The sequence below is a fragment of the Carex rostrata genome, chromosome 3 (genome assembly GCF_964058835.1).
Source record: "Carex rostrata chromosome 3, lpCarRost1.2, whole genome shotgun sequence".
NCBI lineage: Eukaryota > Viridiplantae > Streptophyta > Magnoliopsida > Poales > Cyperaceae > Carex > Carex rostrata.
The window spans coordinates 6,125,632-6,144,636 of NC_135920.1; the positions used below are offsets into that span (position 1 = coordinate 6,125,632).

The 19,005-nt window shown below is 34.3% G+C and overlaps 3 protein-coding genes and 1 long non-coding RNA gene across 10 annotated transcripts; 1 reads left to right on the forward strand and 3 right to left on the reverse strand.

Moving 5' to 3' along the window:
• Nucleotides 1–1,405: 1,405 nt before the first annotated feature.
• On the reverse strand, nt 1,406–5,672 carry LOC144551910 (uncharacterized). Of its 2 annotated transcripts, none has more exons than XM_078300011.1 (10): nt 5,633–5,672; nt 4,672–4,823; nt 4,234–4,357; nt 4,082–4,149; nt 3,872–3,931; nt 3,625–3,783; nt 3,389–3,535; nt 2,234–2,448; nt 1,859–1,967; nt 1,406–1,772 (listed from the first exon to the last, which is right to left on the reverse strand). In XM_078300011.1, the coding sequence occupies exons 2-10, from the start codon at nt 4,765–4,767 to the stop codon at nt 1,689–1,691; spliced, it is 1,062 nt and encodes a 353-aa protein (XP_078156137.1). In that variant the 5' UTR covers nt 4,768–4,823; nt 5,633–5,672; the 3' UTR covers nt 1,406–1,688. The 2 variants fall into 2 exon arrangements, with proteins under 2 accessions (XP_078156137.1, XP_078156138.1); XM_078300012.1 differs by having other exon boundaries at nt 1,510–1,772; nt 2,234–2,394.
• Nucleotides 5,673–8,498: 2,826 nt separating this feature from the next.
• On the reverse strand, nt 8,499–13,318 carry LOC144551137 (uncharacterized). Of its 4 annotated transcripts, none has more exons than XM_078298970.1 (9): nt 13,086–13,318; nt 11,746–11,866; nt 11,597–11,664; nt 10,990–11,049; nt 10,750–10,908; nt 10,493–10,639; nt 9,840–10,054; nt 9,364–9,472; nt 8,499–8,919 (listed from the first exon to the last, which is right to left on the reverse strand). In XM_078298970.1, the coding sequence occupies exons 1-9, from the start codon at nt 13,239–13,241 to the stop codon at nt 8,836–8,838; spliced, it is 1,119 nt and encodes a 372-aa protein (XP_078155096.1). In that variant the 5' UTR covers nt 13,242–13,318; the 3' UTR covers nt 8,499–8,835. The 4 variants fall into 4 exon arrangements, with proteins under 4 accessions (XP_078155096.1, XP_078155097.1, XP_078155099.1 ...); XM_078298971.1 differs by having other exon boundaries at nt 10,493–10,635; nt 10,746–10,908; nt 13,086–13,310; XM_078298973.1 differs by having other exon boundaries at nt 10,493–10,635; nt 10,746–10,908; nt 13,089–13,307.
• A 347-nt stretch (nt 13,319–13,665) lies between these two features.
• Nucleotides 13,666–16,765, forward strand: LOC144551138 (alpha/beta hydrolase domain-containing protein VTE7-like). Of its 3 annotated transcripts, none has more exons than XM_078298974.1 (10): nt 13,666–13,986; nt 14,803–14,897; nt 14,970–15,067; nt 15,145–15,194; nt 15,281–15,376; nt 15,461–15,550; nt 15,669–15,761; nt 15,926–16,021; nt 16,107–16,172; nt 16,530–16,765. In XM_078298974.1, the coding sequence occupies exons 1-10, from the start codon at nt 13,813–13,815 to the stop codon at nt 16,716–16,718; spliced, it is 1,047 nt and encodes a 348-aa protein (XP_078155100.1). In that variant the 5' UTR covers nt 13,666–13,812; the 3' UTR covers nt 16,719–16,765. The 3 variants fall into 3 exon arrangements, with proteins under 3 accessions (XP_078155100.1, XP_078155101.1, XP_078155102.1); XM_078298975.1 differs by having other exon boundaries at nt 13,669–13,986; nt 16,554–16,765; XM_078298976.1 differs by having other exon boundaries at nt 13,847–13,986; nt 14,813–14,897.
• LOC144551140 (uncharacterized) lies at nt 16,594–17,140 on the reverse strand. Its single transcript, XR_013510768.1, has 2 exons — nt 16,792–17,140; nt 16,594–16,721 (listed from the first exon to the last, which is right to left on the reverse strand). It is a non-coding gene; the product is annotated as an uncharacterized LOC144551140 (long non-coding RNA).
• Between the last annotated feature and the right edge of the window lie 1,865 nt (nt 17,141–19,005).

Below are 19,005 nucleotides of genomic sequence, written 5' to 3' on the forward strand. Positions count from 1 at the left end.
TTTAATATGTAACTAGTTACGATTAACGTTCAGTGAAATATTACAATAACTTAAATTTCTATAGGTGTTATTCAAATAAAAAATCTGTATGTTTCCTTTGAGTCCGGATCATGTGAAGTAACTAAAATGCAGAGATTAAATCTGTAATGTCCGATCAAAATACGGACCAATTCCGTTCAAACTTCAAAGTGGAATGCACGTGACCTCTATAATATTTATGCCAAAACAAATTGAATGGTCCAGATCCAAACTCAGAATTTGAGTTACTTTAGAGTTCGTTTTGTTCTAGTCTGGCAGATCCCCGAAATTTTTATTAATAGGAAATATATTAATTAAATATCGAAATTAGAGAACTTTTTTGCTTTTTTTCGAGATATAGGGAAAACGTGATGGTTAATCACGTCCTCTGGCCGTTATAGACTATCACGGCCAGGTTTAGCACTAATCACCGCACTTCTTAAAAAAAAAAAAAATTTCCTGACCGTGATTATCAATCACGGCCAGACATGGCATTAAAATGGACAAACTCAGATCTCATTCTACACGGTCAGATATTGCACTGGATTTGAATTCTGGCCGTGATTATCAATCACGGTCAGGATTTTTTTTTTTTTTTTTTTAAAGAAGTGCGGTGATTAGTGCTAAACCTGGCCGTGATAGTCTATAACGGCCAGAGGACGTGATTAACCATCACGTTTTCCCTATATCTCGAAAAAACGCAAAAGCATTCTTCATTTTGGATATTTATTTAATTAATTTCATATTAATAAAAATTTCGGCGCAGATCCCTATGGATTCATCAATAAATGTTTAAATGTTTTATAATATATTTGAAAAGTGTGCACAGTACGGTAACAATTAATTAATTTTATATATATAGTAATAACAAATAGAAGAAAAAAAAAGGTTGTTAGTTAATTATATACAACTCTATAGTTTATAGCAATTTGCACAGATCTCATTTGTTAACCAGATCAGATAACATTAATTTCAAAATAGCATACAACTGATTACATTCCTCTACGCACACTAAAAAAAAATGGAGTAGAACTAGAGTGTTTTTAAAATCACCAAAATTTTTGTGAACTTAACTTTAAAAATTTATTAAATTAATTTCAAACGACGAATTCAAATAATTAAAATTAATCTACTTTACAAATGAGGTGTTTATATCTCAAATTAAATTTTTTGAATTAATTTAATATAAAGTCAAGCGATAAAAAACTAATCGAAGTTAACATCACCAAGATATTTGATAAGCTTAAGATTACAAATCCGATAGGTTTTGTGATCAGAGCATAATTTGCTGACAACTTGAATGAGAATTGACAAATGATTCTCGACTATGGAAGTTTGCCGATTTTATATTATAAAACTTGTAAGCAAGAAAAAAAAAATGTTTCCAAAAGCATTGTGCCGGGTTTTCATCATTTCCTCTTTAATTTCCTTAAAATACTAAATATCGTTTTAGAAAAATAGTGGAAGACATAATAAAACAGAGGAACTAACTTTTGTTATTTGAACTATTATCAACTCTAGCAGTTGGAATAACCCTCAAGAACACAAATGCACAAACTCTATAAGAATTAAGAAGTAATCCGGCTTTAAAGCTAGGAATTAAGAAAAACAAAAAAAAATTACATCTAAGGTACTAAGTTGCATGCTTAAGTCAAAGGTAAAATAGAAAATTATTCTTCATCCAAATGATCATTTCTCGTTTTGTCTCTCAGTAAACTGCCAAGCAACCTCTGATCTAAAATCATGCTCGGTACCTACATTCACAATAAACAGAATTCCTATTTATTAATAAGAAAACAAGGAAAATATATATAAGAAAAAAAGTAACGAGCAAATTTACCTTGTTTCCAAAGAAAATCTTCGTATTGTTAGCAATTGACTCGATGAATTTGAGCTCGAGGAACTCAGGAGTAAGCTTCAATTTATTAGCTTCAGCTTCCTTCATCACCCTATGAGAAAAAGAGAAGGAATTAGAAATAGAAAGTTACAGTGTGCTAATGCTTAATATGTGGTGGTTTTTGTACTTGCAAGTAAATCTTGAAATTCTAAATTCAACTTTTGTTACAATTATAATGATATCTAGAACTTTCATAATAATTGATGTTTTATAAAATATAAAAAAAAATATCTCTACAAACTCTTCGGATGCTAGTCCCTACTGATCTGCTTGTAGTTTGTACTGGTACCAAGCAATACACCAGAGAGAGAGAGAGACCTGTAGAAGCTGGCGTCAGTCTGGGACTTCTCACGAGCCAAAAACATTTCATTTTCAATTGTTTCCTGGCGTCTGATGCTGTCTTTTTCCATCAGCTTTTGCTCCATCAAAATTAGGCTCACTTGTGCATTCTTCTCTGCTTGTGACAATGCTATTTTCTTCTCCGTTTCAGCCTCCTTCTCTGCCACCTTTTGTCTTTCTATTGCTATTAATGCCTAGTAAACAAAAAGAAGCCGCATTGATGTTATCATCTCCATTGATTTGCAATAATATTACCAAACGAAATAGCGATTACCATGAAAAAACACATCTCACAGTTAGTTACTTATGAATCTTACACAACAACATACAGAATTAGTAGTATAATAGTGGAAGTATCAGAGGTTTTCAGGATAAAACCTGAATTTATATGCTACATAGTGCCATTCTATTCCATGTTTCCTAAATCCAATAATACACAGCATTTTTACCTTCTTAAGTTCAAGCTTGTCTAGCAATATCATCAAAATTACCAAATGAGAGTCAAGAGTCAAGGATAAAATATTGACACGAGATGGGCTACAACGGAGGGGGATGCAGGTCGAGGTGCACTGTGTTCTATGCCAAACGGGTATGAGTGAGGGACACACTGCACTTGTTTCACCACTGCCCGTATGCAAAGGCGGTGTGGAATGGAGTACATAATCTTATGGGTACAGAAATTATGGCTCAGGCGATAACAACACGAAAAATCTGGATCCTGTCTTGGAAAAAGATTAAACAGAATGGTAGGATGTCACAAAAGCAGTGGGCCACACGTATGATGTGCACAATCTGGCACATTTGGAGACAGAGAAATGGGGTAGTTTTTGGAGAGCCGTTGCTACATCCATCTAGAGTGGCATCAAGATGTGTGAGAGAGATGGAGCAATGGGTGAAGCATTGCTAGAAGATAGAAGAAAAGAAAAGAAAAGGGGGAAGGCAAGCTACGTGCATGCTACTGTTCACGTAGCCTCTGTGCTTGTTCTAAGTTGATAAGTTGATATGTTTTTTTCCTTTCTAGTTTTTTTTATTTTTGTGTCTGATGTAATTGCAACGTTTTTAATATTAATGCATACCCTTGGCAGTCCCTGCCAAGCTTTCAAAAAAGAGAGTCAAGAGTCAAGACACATATACCTTAGTTCTTTCCTCCTCCATTTGTTCAAAATTTCTCTTAATGCTAGCAGGAATATTAGGTTTTGTAACCCTGACACCAATAATCTCAATTCCAGGAGCATATTCTGAGCATCCCTTTTGAATAGCATCTTTCATTTGCTCATCTATCTGAAAGTCGAAAATCAAATAACTTTGATTCTATTTGAGTTTTTGTAATTTAATCTTTCGGTACATTTTAGTTAAAGCAACAAACTTACAAGATCAAACATATCAATGTAGACTTGTTGCAAAGTATGACTACTGCAGAATTGATTAATCTCATGATGTATTTTATCATATATCCATGTCTTGTCATAATGTACGCCATATTCTAGTAACGTCTCATATACATAATCTTTGCGAAGGCGATTGACAACCTGTATTTAATTAATTAAAAAACACTCATAATAGGAAATGAAGATTGAAAAGATACTCGAATTAACATATATTGATGTATTTCTTTACCTCTATCTTGTCAAAGGTGATCATAACACCACCTTTTGTACCACAGGGAATATCTCTGACCTGCATACAAAAGTTTTATTAGTTCATAACAAAGGAAATCGGTAGCCAACTTAATTGATAAATGCTTCTGTTGAATATGCATTTTGCTCAATCTTTTGCTTTTGCATGGTACTATTTTTCCAAATTATAACAACTGCGAGTATTGATTACCTGATCAGTTTGAATAGTAACCTGTATTGGTTCATATTTAGTAATCAGAGGAATCATGAGATGAAAACCTGGAAATAAAAAATGAGCTTTATATAAAGATATATATTTTAATAAACCAAAAGAAGTATAAACCTAAAATGTGTACATTATACCAGGATCAGTGAGTTTCTTCATAAGAGCACCACCTCTCCAATACGCACCGACATGGCCTTCTGGAACTTGATGCACCATTGCTAAACTGCTATTGTTTGAGGAAATTGACGCAATCACCGCAATCTAATTTAGAAAATAAATTTATCTTATATAAAAACAAAATGGATTTCTAAATTTTTGAAGAAATGATTACAAATCGGTATAAATAAAGCCACTCAGAAATCTACAAAAAAAGTGGAAAAATTCAACATTTCTTAGGGTTTTTAACAATAATCCATGTTTTCTGAAATTACTTTTACATAAATATCTCTATTGCTCAATTTTGGAATAAGTCGGGACCAACGAAAAGGTCATCGCCGAAAAAAGATAAATAGGGTTTGACGGAGGGGAGGGGGTTTGATGATTCGTGCATGCTAAGTTAGTAATTACGAATTTACCATGATGAAAAGGAAAACAAAGGAAAATGCTCCGACACGGCCAGGTGGCGGTTGTCCCGCCCGGTTCCCCTGTCTCTGCTGTTGCTGTGGGTCCATCGGAATCTGATGGGATGCAGGAAGAGGAATTACTTGACTAGCCCGTCGCGATTTCTCTCTCGGCGGAACCTTTCCCGAAATTTTTATTAATAGAAAAAATATTAATTAAATATCGAGATTAGAGGAAGCTTTTGAATTTTTTTCAGAAATAGAAAAACGGGATGGAAAATCATGGCCACTGGCCGTTATGCTTTATCCCGGCTACAGTGAGCTGCTTAATTATCTAACTAAACCGTTAATTAATAACTGAACTGGACGGACAAAAAACCGAAAGAATCCTGTCCGTTATGGGGTAAAACGGCCTATGTCCGTGATGCGCCATACCGGCCAGAGAAAACAATTAAAAACAAGGCCGTAATGGGTATCTTCGTAGTTGTAGTCCCTTGTCCGTGATGGCCCATCACGGCCCCCCCGTTTTTTTCTTTTTTTTTCTCCGTCCGATACTACGTATCACGGATAGAGTTTGGTTTTTATTTTTTTTCGCTGTTTATTTCCTGGCCGTAGTGTCCCATCACAGACACTGTCCGTTTCAAGCCATAACGGACTGTTTTTTTTTTTTTTTTTTTTCTCGGTTCACCAGTTAGAGCTTAGTGGGGGATAAATAAGCACTAACTATGGTCGGGATAAAGCATAACGGCCAGTGGCCGTGATTTCCCATCCCGTTTTCTCTATTTCTGAAAAAAATTCAAAAGCTTCCTCTAATCTCGATATTTAATTAATATTTTTTCTATTAATAAAATTTTCGGGAACCTTTCTGAAAGCGGTAACTCTGCCCCGTCCCACGTGGCGATGTATATATTGTGCTGTGCGTGGGCATTTATTTACTCTTAGTAGTTATGGGCTTTCTTGGGCCGAGTTTTGTTACAATTTCTAAATGTGAATATCTTCGAGAGGGAACGGGTGTGATCCGTTGTTAAAGACTTCAGATATACCGAAAATTTTATTAATACTCAAAATTATTATAAAATTATGCAATCTATTTTTTTTTTGTCGGATTTCGAAAATTATTTCTTTCAGTTACTAAATAATCAGACTAAGGCACCGGACCAAGAAATTATCCCTTCCGATTGCTAAATAATCGGACCAAAACATGCTTTCCGGTAATTAAATTATCGAATCAATTTTCTTAGTCCAGTGACTAAATAATTGAAAAACATGCTTGCCCCAGAGAAATGATAGGAGAAATCGAAAACCGGTCAGCTCGCCTCGCTGTAAGTTTACAATTGTTCTTATTTTGAACTTGTTCATTCTTCTAAATGGACTCGTCCAGTCATCCAAAAAGATGGTATTTTGTGAAAATTCGACCGGTTTTTAATTCAAACATATACTTTTTTTGAGAGAAAATTCAATTATATAATTGAACTCTTAATTAGCTCACAATTCAATTGAAGCCTAGGAAGAAGAAAAATGAATACAATTTCGTGAAAAAAAAATCAAGTTTTTCCTTCAAAAAAAAACTCGATCCACACTAATTGTTACAGATAATTTCACTAAATGCCAACCGGCCAATTACTGAAACCACTTTACAACATACTATATGAGTCTATGACTATATGTATTACGGACTTTGCGTCAAAACTAAAAAAAATATGTATTAAAAAAGATTCAATTTTAAATTGAGGCCAATGCTATAAATAGAATGTAACATAATATCTACAGAAAATTTGCTAAATGATTAGACAATAAAGCATTTAATTTTGTATATTGAAGTAATATATCTCACAGATTTAATTAATGAACACCTAGTATTAAAAATTTAAATAATTTGCAACCATATAATTAAATTATATAATAATAATTAATTGCTTATCCAAAAAAGAAAATCTTGTTGACTTAGCTTGCTTGAGAGGTTTTAAAATCTCAGCCATATTTATCAAGTATCAATTAAATAACAATTCAGTTTGTGTTTCGATATATGCTTACGAATAAGAAAAGTTCCGTATTCGTCATTAATAAGAATTTAGACTCTGAAAATGCCAAAAAGATGGGTAGTGAATTGTGTGATAATTTGGGGCAGAAAAAAACCTACAAAACCAATTTCATTGTAGAAATTGGTAGAAAGCTTAGACTATCACGCTATCACAGACCGGCCACTTCTACCATGCTATTGCGTAGGACAACTATGCGAAATTTTTTTGAACAATTATATTACTCCCCCCCATTCCATCCCCCCACCATCCCCTCACTCTATCTCTCTCCAAATTAGTTTGATCTCATTTCGATCTCGTTCGCATTTCTCACGATTTATGAAAAATTTTGCGAATCTAAAACCACGAACGTTTTCTACGTAATTTTCTCTTTCAAATGAGATCCATGATGACATACTTTCGGACAACTCGTTACAGAAGTATTTATCCCTCATCATGCAAGTATTTATATCTATACAGACATATGAAAATATTACTATCAATTATTATAAGTATTTATACTGACATATGAAAGTATTAATATCATGTATTATAAGTATTTATACTGACATATGAAAGTATTAATATCATGTATTATAAGTATTTATACTGACATATGAAAATATTACTATCAATTATTATAAGTATTTATACTGACATATGAAAGTATTAATATCAATTATTATAAGTATTTATACTGACATATTAAAGTATTAATATCATGTATTATAAGTATTTATACTGATATATGAAAGTATTAATATCATGTATTATAAGTATTATATGCAAAAAAATATTTTCCAGTATAGATATAAATACTTACACGATGAGGGATAAATACTTCTGTAACGACTTGCTCGAAAGTATGTCATCATGGATCTCATTTGAAAGAGAAAATTACGTAGAAAACGTTCGTGGTTTTAGATTCGCAAAATTTCTCATAGATTGTGAGAAATGTGGACGAGATTGAAATGAGATAAAAAAACCCACCTCTAAAAACGTGCATGGTCCCCCCATGTGATTTGAGATTCCCCCCACCCTCCATGAAAAAAATGTGCATGGTCCCCTAAATACTTTTGTACTTAGAGATAAATACTTTCGTTCTTAGAGATAAATACTTATGTACGTAAGTATTAATACCTTATGAAAAAAAAATGACAGCTGGAGTTTTTTGGCATTTTGTGCGGGGTTAATTGCGGGGTGGGAGGTGCGGGGTTAATTATCAGCCTCCAATTTTTTTTATAAACCATCAGTTAAAAAACATAATTTTAGGGAACCAGTTTGATTGGTTGATTTTTTTACAAAAACTGCAAAGTACCAGATAGCCTATTCAATACCAAAGAGTTTCACAAATATTCAGCATTAACTGTAAGTCTGTAACACAAAAGGTGAATAATTCTTCTGTGCCGAATAAGTTATTCGGTATGAAAAAAATAAATGGTTCATACCGAATAGCTTATTTGGCACTTGTGGTTTTTGTTAAAAACCAACCAATCAAGTTAGTTCTCTAAAATTCTGTTTTTATTTATGGTTTATAACAAAAATTGCAACTTTGCAGCACTCTTTACACCAATCTGAGTTTTTTAGGAGGAGATTTTGTTAAGATCTCGACCACTTTACAGGAATCTCCGAGCAATGCTCTGTCCCGTCCACGCTGCAATTTTGCAACACAGCAGAGGATATATCGGAAAAAAAAAGAGTCACCAAAGATTTGCCACTCATGTGGTATATTAAGCATCTACTTGGTTTATAAACGGGTCAATGACATGAACTTAAACTCCAATTTAATGCAATATTTTAGAAATGTTAAGAGTACAATTAAACTCCAATTTACTGCAATATTTTAGAAATGTTAAGAGTACCATTAAGCATATATCAAGACAAAACCTGAATAATAAAAAAGGAAAAGCAAGCAAATTTCAAGAGCTGGTTTTGCAAACTGCAAAGCTAACTGGAAAAAAAAAAACTACAAAAGAAATGCCAAACAAAATACACCTTCAGATTATTTACAGTAGTTTCACATCCTATTATCAATAAAGCTCGTTTCAAACAGCAAATAAACTGAGCTTACAAATGTATAACTAGAAGGCAACTACAAAAACACAAGCCCGTGTTATTTGGTTGACCACATGCAGCAAAAAACGAGAGCGTGATAGGATGCTTACTGTGCATCAATTAGATCTTTTCTCTTCATACCATTCAAGAAATTCCCCAGAAGTCTCTGATCCATTATCATGTTTGGCACCTACACAATCATATTTTACAAATTTTATGCATGCAAAAGACAGAAATCATAAACCAAAATAACCATACTTCTTAATACTACAAGCTGAATGACATGTATCTGATGCAACATTCAACCATTTCAATACCTATCCTGTCCAGCTCGGCATAGAGATTAAACAGTTCAGTAAATTAATATTGGTCTATATTAGTTCCTCAAAAATGTTGTCTAAAAAATTATTTAAGCCTTAGTCCTGATTCCCGCCTTAAGCCTAGAATTTCTGTTGTGCTATGAAATTAGGTAACCAAACATATAACAAAAGGAAAACCAAGAAGAAAGGTGATAAATTAGAAACTTATAAAGTCCAGTACCACCAAGTACATGCTGGTACTATACCAGTACATATCTGAACAGCATATCAAAAAAATCAGGCGGCATGATGCTTAAAAGAAACCATCTTCTTACCTTATCCCCAAAGAAAATCTTAGTGTTATTCGCAATAGCTTCAATGAACTTCAGCTCAAGAAACTCCGGTGTAAGTTTAAGCCTATTTGCTTCTGCTTCTTTCACCACCCTTAAGATATGAAGGAAATTCATCAGGTCCAATTCAGGCCTTTTTCCCTCTTGCATTGAATTTCATTTACATCTAGTTGTTCTCTATTAACATTTTTTAAAGACCAAACTTATGTACCATACCATATAGTATAAATGGTTACAGAAAAACTATGCTCTCTAAATGCCAGAAAATCAGGTTGGCCATCACCAAGAGAACTTGTATAAAAAAACATTAACTTCATATAAACTAACAAAAACTGCTACAAATATAACCTTTCTGGTACATCAACGAATACTATTCCAAAACAGGTACCAGCATCAATACTAATAAAAAAATTGACGCTAGATAATACCAAAGTACACTCTTAGAGAGGTAGAGATGGTACCGGTAGAAGTTAGCATCTGTCTGAGCCTTCTCACGAGCCACAAACATATCATTCTCAATAGCCTCTTGGCGTTTGGAACTGTCCTTCTCCATCAGCTTTTGCTCCATTAGAATGAGGCTCACCTGAGCATTTTTCTCTGCCTGTGACAAAGCTATTTTCTTCTGTGTCTCGGCCTCCTTCTCTGCCACCTTCTGCTTCTCTATCGCAATAAGTGCCTAAAATTTATAAAACATGTTTGAATTTAATATGTCTACTTCTGGGTTCCTTTCTTCCAGTAAAGTTAGAATATAAAACTCAGAAGAGCTAAAAGTTATTATATTTAACTTATTTTCCTTCTTCATAAATGTTTGAGATCTCATATGCATGAACAATGTTTTGATTCTAGACTACCCTTCTTATATTAAATTTTCTCTTTTCTTTTCCAAAATACTTTCTAAGATGTGTGAAACCATGACCATTGCTTCCATATTTTGAAAACAAGAAACCAGTAAAAAGCTTACATCTAAACCAAAACAACCAACCCGCAAACTATTTTACATTGTTATCCATTGCTTCCATAAGTCCACCCCTGGTTCTAAGATGACGATATCTCAAAACCAGCCAGAATATTTACAAACCATGCGTTAAGCAAGAGTGGTACCATGAAGATGTACCTTAGTGCGTTCCTCCTCCATGAGTTCAAAATTTCTTTTAATATTCGAAGGAATATTTGGCTTTGTAACACGAACACCTATGATCTCAATTCCAGGTGCATACTGAGTGCAATCCCTCTGTATGGCTTCCTTCATTTTGTCGTCTATCTGAAATATGACATTTTTCATAAGTGGTAACGTGATTGAAATACATGGGTAACATCAGGGTTCCGTGCAAAAGAAAAAAAGAACAAGGAAAGTAGGAATGATCAACTTGCCTGATCAAACATGTCAATATAAACTTGTTGTAAAGAGTGAGCACTGCAGAACTGGTTTATCTCATGGTGTATTTTGTCATATATCCATGTCTTGTCGTAGTGTACGCCATAATTGAGCAAAGTGTCATAGACATAATCTTTCCTTAGTCGGTTGACAACCTAATACCATTTGAGTTAGAGAAATAGTTTTGACGAAAATGCTACCCAGAAAACAAATAGGAACTGTTACTTTTCAGGTACCTCTACTTTGTCAAAGCTGATCATAACACCACCCTTAGTGCCACATGGAATATCTCTCACCTAATCCAGAAAAAGGTGTTAAACATTTGTGAATTCCATTACACGACTTGTTTCTCCTTTATTGCCTGAGACTGTTTCTAACATTTCATTAAGGTAGCAAGTTGATGATATTAAGCACATTGGTTCATAAATAAGGATTCTGATAATGCTGAGTTCAAAAATAATTGAGAAGTCTATAAGCTTCCTTTAATTTTTTTTTTTTTTTTTTTTGAGAAATACTATACTACAAAAGCACATGGAAAGAACCTTAATGGGTACACAACTTTACAGTTTACACTAAAAGAGCACTCAAGGCTACCCATATGTACTCGTATTGTCTTACATAACAACTTGCAAGCACATGAAACTATCCTTCTTGGTGAGCAAATCACATAAGAGGCCATATAACGACATGATGCACCACAGGCTAGAATGTTTATGACAGTGTATTTGCAAATCGGGATAGATGCTGATAAAATTGCTGATTTGCCATTCTTTGTTGTCGCAAAAATTGTAAACAAAATTAAATTATCTTGCAGGAGAAATGTAAAGAAACTCATAATTTTACCAGATCTGTCTGAAGTGTGACTTGTATTGGTTCAAACTTGGTAATAAGTGGCATCATCAGATGAAAACCTAGAAAGTGAAAGCTACATCCGTGTAAGTAAACAAAAAGGGCATCTCAAACACCAACAAGTTTCTTCTACAATAAACTACCTGGATCAGTTATTGTTTTCATAAGAGCACCCCCTCTCCAATAAACGCCAACATGACCTTCAGGAACTTGGTGCACGACTGAGAAGTTGCCACCAGATGATGTCATTGATACAGATACCACCTAGAAATTTTTCACAAATTTAAGGCAGTAAGGCAAGCTTCAACTTGACTAAATAAGCCATTAAGTACTTTAATTCTACTTCCACTATCATGAGTAACAATTTCCCCAAAATAGTGTGACACATGCAATTTAAATTACTAAAATTAAGCACCCCATGTTGGAATTAATTTCAATTAATTACAACATATGTGGGCTTATATGTAATATAAATATATATTGAATAATAGACTGTCAAAATCAGACCCATTATGAAGTGATCAAATTAAGTATTATTTATCGGGTTCAATATGTGTCATGAGAAGTGGGGCCTTTGATGTGTAGAATGCGTATTAATAACTTTATGATTTAGTGATGGTCTAAATTATATAAAGTTTGATAATAATACAATTATGCCATTGGTCCCTGGGGAACACAATTAAATATGACAATGTTCTATAAATAAGTACCCAATAAGGCAAGTTCTGAATTCAGACCCGCTAAGGATCCAATAAAAAAATAGGCTACAGATCAAATAAAGAACAAGATTAATTAATTAATTGATTGATTGATGCGCCTATTCAATTGGATAAATGATTGGGTCCGTATCATCCTCAAAAGATACGGCTATATATCCTCTTTGATTATTAATTGAAAGGATATATATATGAACCTGTATCCTTTTAATTAAGGGTCACGCCTCTCTGTCTCTGTCTCTCTAGTCTCTCTCTACAGAAGAACAAAAATAAAGATTGATCTAGAGTGATTGAGAAGGAAACTTTCGGTAAAGAACTTGTGATTCGGGTATCTCTCCTTGTGAAGAACGGAACGTTGCCACTGCCGCCTCTCTCGATCTCTCCATCGGACTTGAGAGGAATTACTTGGAATTCTAAGGGCTTCCGGTGATCAACGGTGATTGTGCATCTCTGGAAGACCATGGCTACCGATCAAGGTAACTTTAAATTTTATATTAGGGTTCACTAGAGGATTATGACAATTTAGGGTTTATATATGCAATACGGTTCTGCATAGAATTAAAATCCAACACCCCATACAACGAAAAACATTAGACTACAACTGAAGTACAAAAGGCATAGGAGATTAACACCAGTTCAAAATGGATGTAATGTGATAATAATTATGTGCAATACTGTCAGTTCACAGTATTAATTTGAAAAGATGCCAGATCATCCAGTCCAAATCCAAATTGAAGAAGAAAAGAATATAGCTGCTTGGTAATTACCACGAAGAGAAGGGCGAATACGATCAGCACTATGGGTCCGATTGATGGGCCATCGCCGGACGGCGGCTGCGTCCTCGGTGGGACTTGCATCCTTATCCTCCGTAATAGTTCCTCCTGTTGGTGTTGCTGCTCCTGCTCCTGTGGCGTCGTGTCCATGGCGATGGATCAAATAACACTAACGAGGTCTATTGTTCGGGTGTTTATCAGAGCCTCAGAGGAGGGAGTGTGACCAAAGAAAGGAGGAATTCAGATCCATGCAGTACCTGACCGTATATAATGAAATATGAGTCGTCCGATTTAACCTGGCACGAATCCTAAAACGGATACTCACACAATTGACTTTGATTTTGTACCTGAGAGGATATGGATTGGTAGATGCAGGAGGAATTGAGGAAGGGTATCAAGGAGACTTCTGGGCCAGGCTGATGATCCATTTTGTATCACCAGGCCCATTTTGATTACAAAATAAATGCGTCATCACTCTAAAATTCTACCCCACCCACCCACCCACCCCGTTTCAGATACTCACGGACCTCACCCAGCTTTCTTGCTACAGACAACAGATGCCGTGGTACAAGAACAACTAAACACATTCAAAACAGATGCTCAAGCTCACGGCAATCAGAATTTGAACTATTATCGTCGTGCATTGTAACAACAACTAATATTGGAGAAATGGAGGCAGCATAACCGAGTGTGACTAATACTAACTAGTAAGAACTAAGAAATGCCTCCTCTTCTCACCTCTATGTCGACAAGTTACTGGCCTCCGCTGCTGGCCAGGGCTAGGGCTAGGGTTTCGGCTGGAGAGTTGCCTCCATTTCTTCCAAAGGAGGTGGAAAGGATCAAAGATCGTGAGTTGGTCGAATTGGCCAAAAGAATTGAGCGTGTCCCTGTAAAGGTAGTAGATCTCTATCTTCTTCTTTTTTTTCTGTTGTTTTGAGAAAATGTGAGGAAAATTCTTTCCGAGAGATTTTTGCCATCTCATTTTCAAAGGAATTATTCACAACAAATATATCAATGCTTGTGAAGCGAAGCTAATTTCATGGGATAGCCTTTTTTTAGAATCAATTGTTCAATTATTTGAACAAAACTATACTTTCAAAGCAACTCGTTTGTGAGATTTATAATTTCCCATTGTAGTTACTGTAATTTTTCTCTCCGGAAAATATTTTCTATAAAGGCCAAATAAACTGAGTGCATTAATTACAATTAGCGACATTTTGTTTTGTGGGCGATGACATTTGGTATGATAAATTACAATTAAGGAAGGAAAAATGGGGTTTTGCAAATTGCACCCTGCATCTAAGAAATTTGCATACAACACATTAATTTCTCATCTTGCAACTCATACCCAATTGTTAGACTGACACAGTGAAAAATGCGCTTCATGCTAATTGTTTACAGTTTTGCCCCTACCTCATTGAGCTTTTTACTAGGATTTTTTTAAACTCCATGCCCGGATTTAAAAAAAAAAACTCAAAAGCAAGATACCGAGAATTGGGTTATGAGTTTGTATGGATTGGGTAAGTGGTTTTGGTAGAATTACAAGAGGCATCGGCATTGGAGCCATCCTGTATTTAAACTTGGTTTGGATAGTTTGATCGACTTGTTAATAATGTGAAATGCTATTCATCCTTTGCAAAAGGGCAACCTATGACAATTCTCAGGAAAAAGATTTACTTGTTTCCACTATATGGTTATTAACAATTTTCAGATTGACTCAGTAAAGAGCCCAATAATGAGCAGCTGCATCAAACCAGTGTGCCAAAGCAGTAATGGAGCAGTTGTTCTCCTTCATGGTTTCGACAGGTACATATTGTCTTTGAACAATTTCCTGGTTTTCTTCTTCTCTGCTCTATCAACTTTTGATATTCCATACAGTTCTTGTTTAGAATGGAGATACACTTATCCATTGCTTGAGGAAGCTGGAGTTGAAACATGGGCTGTTGATATACTTGGTTGGGGTTTCTCTAACTTAGGTATAGTCATATAATGTCTTTGCCTACTTTGATCTGCTTTGAGAAAAAAATATTGATTGCCTTGAACTTTTTTCCAGAGACACTTCCACCATGCGATGTTTCTACCAAACGTGAGCACCTGTACCAGGTTATTATACACTCTAATCAATTACATTGGTAGATTTTACCGGCTAAATCTTTTTGTTATTTATTTACATGGTTTAATTTGATCAGCTCTGGAAGTCACATATTAAGAAGCCGGTTGTATTAGTAGGAGCAAGCCTTGGTGCTGCTGTTGCTATTGATTTTGCGGCCAAATATCCGGAAGCAGTATTACATCATTCATTTTATTTTTTTGTACTTCAAAATTGTTGAGTATTTATATTGTCTGGGTGATAATTTAAATTCCTTCAGGTTTCTAAGTTAGTCTTCATCGGTGCATGCGTGTATGCTAAAGGCACGGGAAATATGACCAAACTGCCCAAATTCATTCCATATGCTGGGGTATGTAATTACGAAATAATGATTAACATAACAGCTATTTCAATTGATGATGCCAATACATGGTTGATAATTGTTAAATCTTAAGTAATAGTTCACACAATTTGTTTTTAACAAGCAGGTAAATGTATTAAAGATCCTTCCTTTAAGGATGTATGCAACAAAATTGGCTTTTTACAAAGTTCCGAAGGGGTCGTTGCTTGACTTTACTAGGGTAAGTACTTTGTTCTATGTGTTTCTTTTAGAAACTGCTAACCAGATGGCTGTGGGCAGGTACATATCGGCACAGGTTATAAACAGGATTTGCTGGTACACTATTGACACACACACACACACATATATATATATATATCTAATGTTTGTGGTTTGTGTCCCCAGGTAGGTCAGTTACACTGCCATTTGCCTTGGTGGGAGGATGCAACTGTTTGTTTCATGACTAATGGGGGCTATAATGTTGTTAATCTAATTAAACAAGTAGGTATATATAAACATTTGCTCTTTCTGTATGGCTCCCTTTTCCTCAAAAAATTTGGTCTGTGATTTATTTGTATTGTTTTAGGTGAAGCATAAGACTCTAATCATATGGGGAGAAGATGACCGAATTATCAACAAAGAATTCGCAACAGTACTTCACTATTTTTAAGCATTTGTCCTTTACTTGTATACAATTCCTTTTGTTTATATACTCTCATGATTCTCATTGTATTTACCAGCAATATTGGCTTCAAATGAGAAACTTGGCCCCATCTGAAAGTAAAAATCGAGCAATTAAACTTCATTTAAACCTAATAGCATTCTCAAACCTCGATTGTGCATTTAAGTTAACATTCATTTAACTACTCTGTGGAATATCCTCAAATAGTAATGCTCCAGTAGGTGCTACCTGACTGATATAGTTCTGAAATTGGCCATGGAAGTAAAGTAATACTTAATTATAATTACTAGTGCTGTAAATTTTCATTTATATGAGCTTTTTTCTAAGGAATTATCTGGAAATAACATGCAGAAGCTGTGTAAAGACATTCAAGATTCAGAACTATGTCTGGTACCTAATTGTGGTCACATTCCTCATGTTGAAAAACCAGAGAAAGTAACTGAACTAATTCTCAGTTTTCTTGCAAGAGATAATGTAATATCAGAACAGCTCAGGAGGTTCTCAGTTTTTTTTTGAAACCTTGGTAGAAGTTAACAAGGGGAGGAGGTTCTCAGTTTTTTTTTTTTTTTTTTTTTTTAAAAAAAAAAACCATGGTAGAAGCTACCAATGGGAGGGGGTTCTCAGTTAACCTGTGGAAATTAATAGTTTAACGTTTTTGTTGCTTTATCCTAAGTTTTGTACAGCTATATTTTGATTTTTAGCAGGTAATTGTAATATAAATTAGATTAAGGTGATGCTGTATTACTAGATGATCACTTCTTATGAATCAATAGTTTGATTTTTTTTTTCCTGTTGTGATAGCAATTATGTGAAGCAGATTTGAGGTTTACAGCCTATGAAGCAGAGCTGCTGCTTCTTTGTTAAAGGTACTTACAAACACAAGCAGATTCCCTCTAACTTTTTTATTTATAGAAATTATTATAAAATAATATAAGGCATTAGATGGATCCCATATTTCAATTCTATAGACGAAACCGAAAATATAATTCAGTTTGTTTAGGAAATCTTAAAGGAACTGAAAAAGGTATTTTCTGTTCCTTTCATACCAGTTGACCACATCCCAGGTCACATGAAAATCTGTCATTTTTCTGTTTGAGGAGGAGCTATGTTAGAAGAAGAAAGGAGGAGAAAGAGGGGCCGCACTTAACAGGGTCTTAATTGAAAAAAAAAAAATGGTTCCTTCAGAGATATGAATTTTGTGTGTTGTTGTTACCGTGCGATTCACAGTAAAAAAAAAAAAAAAAAAAAAAAAGCAGTTTCTTCTATTCTATGAGATCGAAATATGGATACAATCCATCTAGAATCTATATTATTTTAAAATAATTTCTATCAATAAATAATTCTGGATTCCTTCAATATAGCCAAAGGCCATCACTATCTCATATAGCTTTTTCCTACGGGTTTGAAATTAAAAAAAAAAAGGAATCTCATATAACTTTCAACAAATTCTGGACTCCTTCAATATAGCCAAAGGCCATCACTGTCCTTGGTTGCCTCTCTTAGTCTCTTTCCCTCCAATTGCAGCAAAACCTGTAACCAAGTAAAATAATCGTATTATGGAGCATAACTGTAAGAGGAAACCTTGCCAGTTGCCACTAACCTTCAAAAACCTATAAGTGGAAAGCTCGGCAAGAGAGGCAACCAAGGACTGTGCCACAGTGGTTATTAGTTAAATACGACAAAATTCGTGAGCCTAAATTGTGGGGGTCCAGACTGCGAAAGTTGTTGTTAGGAGTCAGTACTTTGTACTTAACATGTGCTCTCATTACTCCACAAATAGGGTAATCACAGAGTACTATACGATTTTAATTGGATGTTATGAAAATTTGAAATCGGATAAAAATATTACCTATTTGATTCATTAAATTTTGATAGGGTGATTCACAAGAATCACAACAATTAACTTCTAACTTTTTTATCTTAATTGTGCTATTCTTATTAGGGCCGCAAACAGATCAAACCGAATCAAACTTATTTCAATTTGAGTTTGGTTTAAATTAATTTTGAATCGAACTTATTCCAGTTTGAGTTTGGTTTAAATTAATTTTGAATCGAATTTTTTACAAACTCAATTTTGAATCTTTTACGAATTTTTTTACAATAACGAAGAGTGATCGTAGTCGCCGAAAGCGAGGTGAAAGTCATATAGGGTTTTAAAACTGAGAGCAAGGGCTACGACTTATTCGTTATGACTTATGGCTAGGCGGCATTATGTTTTAACTTTTAAGTCATCAGCGAATATAAGTCATCAACGAAAATCAATGGTTTACGTTACTTTGAGATTCGAACTAAAATAGTTTGCGAACTTATTTGAACGAATCAGATCCAGTTTGAATTAATTTCGAACTATTTCAAATCGAATTTTTTACGAACTTTACCGAATCAAACTTGAATCGAATCACGAACTACGAATTTTTTGTGCACCCCTAATTCTTATTGATTTTTTTTAAAAACCATATATAAATAAAAAAAATTTACCAAACCAACTTGATTGTTTTAGTTTTTACAAAAACCATAAAAACCGATATGTCATTTTGGTCTGAAATGTTTTTTTTTTTGAATGGCATCTCGGTCCGAGGTGTTTTTACAAGTTTCTACATCATTTTTTTTATCAAAATATGTGAAAATGGCTCGGACCAAAATGACATCTTGGTCCTTAAAAAAAATATTCGGACCGAAATGGTATCTCGGTTCTTATGGTTTTTATAAAAATCAAAACAATCAAGTTGGTTTGATAAATTTTTATTTTTTTATTTATGGTTTTAAAAAAAAAAAATCATTCTTATTGAGTAATGGTAATTTT